This window comes from Echinops telfairi, unplaced genomic scaffold, assembly GCF_000313985.2.
Source record: "Echinops telfairi isolate 266 unplaced genomic scaffold, ASM31398v2 ScPeMD7_13;HRSCAF=56, whole genome shotgun sequence".
Taxonomy (NCBI): domain Eukaryota; kingdom Metazoa; phylum Chordata; class Mammalia; order Afrosoricida; family Tenrecidae; genus Echinops; species Echinops telfairi.
Window position 1 is genome coordinate 1,210,562 of NW_022103910.1, and position 6,688 is coordinate 1,217,249.

Sequence of the window (6,688 nt, forward strand, 5' to 3'; positions counted from 1 at the left end):
GGTGGGGGGGGGCAGGTTTACAAAGACAATACTGAGAAATATCAGTCTAGTAGGGATGACAAAAAGAACATAAATGAGTCTAGTACAAGATGGGCAGTACTATGGATTAGTTACAAGCCTTAGGAGAATATCAGGAAGATGAGGAGAGAGAGCTGAGTGGAGGCTGGTCATCTATGAATCACTGCAAGGTCACATCTTGACCCAGAGCACACAACTGAGCAAAGTCCCTCCTGCCACCCGGCCTGAATTTGAACATCTGGCTTTGAACTGTGCACGTACACACTTCTGTCATCTTAACCCTTTTGGTGACCTATTTGGATATGTAGTTCTCACCTACATTTTTCATCTCTGGGGTTTAGTGGGAAGTTCCCATCCCACTTAAGTACATGCTTCCAACTGGTAAGAGCCTGTTTAGTTGTGTGAATCTAAAGGAATACATTTTATCCCACCAGCCCTGGCCCCAGAGTCCCCAGTAAGATATATATAAGTAGGTGTTCCACTATTGTATGAAAAAATAAGTTTTCATTTCAATCAAAAGACCGAAACATGTGATTCCCACAAAAAATTCAAAATGTCCATCTTGAAAGCATTACATCACTCACTTTGTAGTACAATAGCCCTGGCAAACTAATGCACTGGATCTTGATGGTTTTTGTGAGTGTTGACCCTTTTTATGAGGTGTTGCTGTTTCCCTTCTCAGCCTGATGCTGTAAAGTGCCTCAGGTATACTGGTTCAGTCTGTTTTCACAAAAGCCCCGTGAAGTAGATCCTGTGCTATTCAGTGAGGTTACCATTGTCCAAAGCAGAGTTTCGAACCAGTTCATTGCACTTCAACTCCCTGCTGAAAATTTATATTTCTACCCTGGATACTGAATCAGGGTCTACCTTTTGACAAGATCTCCCTGGGAATTCTTATCGTCTTAGGTTGGGTTCACTGGAGAATCAAAACCAGGGAAGTGGACATATGTATATGTTATGCAGTGCCTCACAACAGAAAAATGGTTTACCTCTTTGTTAAAGGAAGGCAAGTTCTAAGTCTATGGGTCAGCTATTACAACGGAACCTTTTCTTAACTCACGTAGCTGTGAGGACTGATGATCTCAACACTAGAAGCAGTTTTCTGGCTGCAAAAGTAAATGAATCCAAAGTGAACTAATGAATCAGACTGCTAATGATTCCCAAGATCACAGGTAATATGGCAGGCCTCAGATTCAAGTCCAAAGGTCAAACCAGATGCCGGACCCAGACCCAGCAAAAAGCAAGGAAGCTTTTCCACAGCATTCACTTATATTGGAAGCAAGCTACATCTCTGAGAAAACTTTATTTCATTGATTGCATTAGGGCTGTGATCTGTATAAGGGAGATGCATCCCACCCTAATCTTCTTATAACTGCTGTATGTCTCAGAGCAGATCCCACCATGGAGGTGGTTTCATTGTGTTAGGTCACATCGTGGAAGATTAAACTAAAAACCAAACTCACTGCCATTGAGTCAGCGGCCCTGTGGTTTCTGAAGTTGCACATCTCCATGGGAGCAGAAAGCTTGATCTTTCTCCCTTAGAGAGTTTGGTGGTTTCTAACTGCCATTGGTTAGCAGCCCAACTCACTGCCCCTACGTCATCACCGGACCCGCCTTCTAGGTCTCAATATCCAAGTTACTGAAAACCCTGGCTCGGCCAAGCTGACCCAGACTCTTTAACGGTCACACTCGTGTATACCTTATGTATCGTTGAAGCACAGATTCTGATTCACATGAACTGTATCTGGGATGAAAACGCAAATTCTTAGCAGGGAATTGAACTGGAATGAACTGCCTTGAAACCCTGGTTGAAAAGTGAGTGTGGTAGAACCAGAACTGACCCTTGGTGTCTGACCTCAGCTATGAATTCTCCCACCCTTCCCCCTCCCCCTTCCCTATCTCTCTCCCCTCCCCTCTCCCCTTCTCTCTCTCCTGCCCCCATTTTCTCTGCCTTAGCAGATAGTTAGCAAGACAGACAGCTTACCCCCTTTCCTTCTTCCACAGAAAGAAAATTTTGGTTGATCCTTTTCACAGATAGGATAGGAGAAATTAAAAAAGGGTGATCCTTTTGTGACAAGAGCTACATCAACAAATAGCTCTTGGATGTCCTCTCCTAAAGGAAAGAGAAGAATATCTTTACTAGATTGTATGTTTTGTTGTGTACATAAAAGTCAAGCAGAATTTACAACAGATGAACCAAAAGGCCTTTCATTTTCAAAAGACTTCTCTGTGTGGGAAAAGTTTTCTTGGAAAAAAAGATCCTCAGGTGAGCCCACAGACAGACCTGGGAGCAATGGCCCTTTCTTGGTCTGTACCTCAATCTGTCCGTTCCCATACTCTTGTGCCATGGCCACTTTATGCAAACCCCGAAGATCTGACTTTCAGAACTTCTTGTACAACTACCTAGCACTATGAGTCCCTCAGCATATTTGGATAGTGTGCAGCATGTGGTCCAGCTTCCCCCAAACCTGCTGTTGCTACAGAGATTCCATCGTGGTTATCCTAGGCAGTATCATGGTGCCTTACAGGCAAGCCTTCCAAATATCTCTGCTTTTATCTCAACTCCTTCTTTGAATCTTACAACCTCCCAGTCTCCTTTCCATTTCTCTTGTCTCCCTTTGTTTCTCAAGCTGTTTCTACATTCAGATATTGTGCAAGGTTCTGGAAATGCAATGATGTGTGAGCATTGTTGACCTCTGGGAATGTTCCCTCCATTCCCTTGGGATGATTCTACATGAGGATTTTATTAAAATCCTGTCTTCTGATTTAGATCAAACTATTTTAAAAGGGAGATCACCTATTGACTATAGCAAATATATTGACTAACTGTAATGACACAACCCAATACACAGCAAACAATCAGAAAGTACATTTGCCCATCGATGTGGGAAGGATATGTCAAAGTTTAATCATTTATATTAGCTATTTGGGACACTGAAGACCAAAAAAGAATGATGCATTTGAATTATGTTGCCACAAAGAATATGAAAAGTACCATGGACGGTCAAAAGAACAAATAAATCTGCCTGGGAGAAGTGCAGCCAAAATGCTCCTTAAATGCTCCTCTCATGTATTTTGGACATGTTATCAGGAGAATGGAATCATCGTTTGTAAAGTAGCAGTGCAATGCAAAAGACGAATCCCCTTGACAAGATGGATTGACACAGTGACTGCAACAATGGGCTTATTCAAAAAAACAATTGTGAGGCTGGTACAGGACAGGGCCATCTATTGTACATAAGACCACGATGAGTCAGAACTGATTCAAGGGCAATTTGGGGCTAAAAACTCCCGCAAAAATGACAAACCAAGTATGGCTAATTAAACAAAAGGCTCAAGATATTTTCTTTCTTCCTTTTTGTCCCTTGGGTTTACTAATTACAAGTGTTTCTATAATCTAAATGAGTGACGAGAATCTTTTTTCAGCATTCACAGGATTCAATGGGATGTCTACTCTTTCTAGGGATTACCAGAGAGAGACTAGAAAAGGAAGATGAAAAGAGAGGTGATTCACGTGAGTGCTGGGGAACAGTAGTTTAACCAGCCACAGTTGTTAATATGGGTCATTGGGTGGATGGAGTATGAAAGGGCTGTGTAATGTTTTATTTCATGCTAATAATTTTTACTTACCCAAAATTATTCCAAATCTGATGCTGAGATTTTGTTTTACATGTCTGGAACACTGGTCAATAGAAAAGCCAAAGTCCTGTAATGGATCTATGGAGGAGAAAACAACAGATTAGTTGCGAGAACATTGTATATTCTGCAAAGTCAGATGCAAAAGTCACAACAATTGTAGTACTTTTTGTTTTCCACAGACACCTAAATTGATGCAGAATCATATTGCCTCAACAACTTTTTTTTTTTTTTTGGCGTAAGCCCTTGATTATTTCACACGCCTTCTCAGTGCCTCAATTTTTGGAAAAAAGATGGTGTATTGTTAGCAGGTGACATCTTTACTGGTTGCTAAAGTTCTTTTTGTTCCTGCACTTTTGCCTAAAAAAGGCTCAGGCATCCGAAGACCCAAACAAAACAAAAACATATTTTTGAGAATGAGAGGGGTTGAAGCAGAGACCCCAAACCCATGTGTAGACAATAAGACATCCCCTCAATCAGGGCGCAGTATGGCATCGATGAAACACACAATAGTCCTCTGGTTCGTTGAGGCTTCCGCACCCCCACTATCATGACCTCAGTTCTGTCTTTCAGTCTGGCTAGCCTGGAGCATGTACAGATAAGAGCTCAGAACACACAGAATCCAGGTCAGATAAACCCCTCAGGAACAGAAATGGGAGTAGCGATACCAGAAGGGTAGGGGGACAGTGAGGGGAGGAAGGGGGAACCAATCGAAATGATTGACACATACCCAACCACCCCCACCCTGAGGGGTATGAACAACAGAAACGTGGGTGAAGGGAGAGGGAGGCAGCAGTTAGTGTAAGATATGAAAATAATAATAATTTATCAAGGGGCCACGAGGGTGGAGGGGGAGGGGGAAAAGAGGAGCTGATAACAAAGACTCAAATAGAAAGTAAATGTTTAGAAAATGATGATGACAACACATGTACAAATATGCTTGATATGATTGGATGTATGGAATGGTATAAGAGCTATAAGAGCCCTCAATAAAATGATCTTTAAAAAAAAAGCTCATTAATTGCACCAAGATCTGCCTTTATGAATCCATTCCATGGTAGACAAACACACATATTATATATTTATAAATACATATATAACAATATATATGTATATATATAAAACAAAAATCCCATTATATGTAGAGTATTGTGCTAGTTATGATTAGGGTTATCAAGATAAGCAATAGCATATTCAACATAACTTCTCAATCAAAATACTCCAGTGGTTGTTGTACTCCTCAGAATAAGGTCCAGAAATATTCCACTGACCCCCATCTTCTAGACTCCACATCGTGAATCCTCTATTCCTTGACTAGGTGGAGACATACAACTCAGAAAATCCCCACCATGCTTGATTAGTTTCTCTGTTTTCTTCCATCTCAAATGGCCTTATCCATTTGCGTCATCGTCTAAATATTCAGGCCTTGCTCAGTTTCTATCTTCTTGGTGAAGGCTTCCTTTATAGTCTCAAAATATTATTTTATTTCTCTGAATTATTGAAAGTCATATCTTAAATAGTTTTTAAAGCAGGCAGGCGTATATGAGTTTGTACTTTGGTATTTGGTTTAACCCCACCCCCAAACCTAATCTAAACATGAAACTCACAAAGAAAGGCACAAGCTAGATTTTTTGCATTGATTTGTTTCACTTTTCATTGTTTTCCCTGGTGTTTCTCCCAGTGGACCTGAGGGAGAAAAGCTCATTTTAACCAAGACTCTAGTTCCATGTCACTGACTTGTGCACTTCCACAGAATTCCCCATTTATTCCCCAGATTTCACGGCGCTCTACCAGGATACATCATGCATGGATGAATGGCCATATAGGAAGCTATAATTTCTTAGCTTCACACCAACCATCTCTACTCTTCTTTGTAGCCCTGTGATTCTCTGCCGTCACTTTTCTCCGTGCCACCTACCAGCAGATATTCCACAGGCTATAAAAGTGAAAGCATTATTTTCATGGTGGGCCACTGTTTCTTGAGCATCAACCCCAGTGATGGTCAATCACGTGACCTGGCAGTTGGTTCTAGTGTCCAGCTCTTTTGTGTACCTTTCTAGAATGAGCTGCTGCTTGAATCTTCAGCAATAATAGCCCCTCAAGAAAAGGATGCCTTTTCCTCAGATATTTGGACCTCAGCTCCACAGGGCCCTTCTTTGAAATTTCCTGGGTTCTAATAAGCCCAATTGTCCTGTGTTTTTTGAGTCCTAGGTGTGGTGCTGCTTCCTTGGTGTCCATTTTTAACTTTTTTGTCATTGTCGCTCTGATTGCATCTAGCATCTGTCTGTCAACCTCTGGCGAAGTGTGTGTCGCTGTGATGCTGGAAGCGATGTCACTGGTATTTTAAATACCGTCAGGGTCACCCATGATAGACAGGTTTCAACACAGCTCCCAGACAAAAACAGACTAGAAAAAAAAAATCTGGCAATCTACTCCACAAATCAGATTTGTGGACGGATCCCAACAGAAGGCGAGTCCCAAGGTTGGAAGAGACTCTACAGCCACGGACACAAACAAAGCAAGGGTCATGAATACAGTTCAGGAACAAAGAACATTTTGTTCGTTGCCCACGAAGATGTCAGGCGTCAGAGCTGATTTGATGGCAACTAAGAAGAACAACTGCCTTGGTGATACGCTCCGGAGTGCTAACCACAAAGCTGGTGCTTCAGCTTCATCAGCAGGTCTCTCATCAGCGGAGAAAGGCTTTCTTCTTCAAGACTGATGGCTTCAGAAACTCTGCGTAGGGTTGCTAGGAGTCCGAAAAGACTTGATGGGAGTGGGCTTGGATTTGGGGACCCATTTTCTAGATCCATTCCCTCTATTAAAATAACTACTCATATCATTTCTATTTTCTAACTGGAACCAGATTGACACAGTAGACAGCAATCTTGAGAGATTGTTATGGTTTTTTGAATTTTATGGCTGGCACAACGTAGATTCAGGGAGATTATATTAGCTTACCTAGGTAGTAGAAAGGATCAGAGCCAAGATTCAAATGCAGACTTAAAAGCAAGCAAACAAAATTGCTACCTTG

General features: G+C 41.6%; 1 protein-coding gene across 1 annotated transcript in view; it reads right to left on the reverse strand.

The window, feature by feature from the left end:
* Positions 1-6,688, reverse strand: part of LY86 (lymphocyte antigen 86) — a gene marked incomplete at its 5' end in the record, with an annotated part of 58,523 nt that overhangs the window by 25,233 nt on the left and 26,602 nt on the right. The window contains 2 exons of the mRNA XM_030884785.2: positions 2,003-2,131; positions 3,649-3,735. Coding sequence (XP_030740645.2) covers positions 2,003-2,131; positions 3,649-3,735 — 216 coding nt within the window. The remainder of the gene's footprint in view (positions 1-2,002; positions 2,132-3,648; positions 3,736-6,688) is intronic.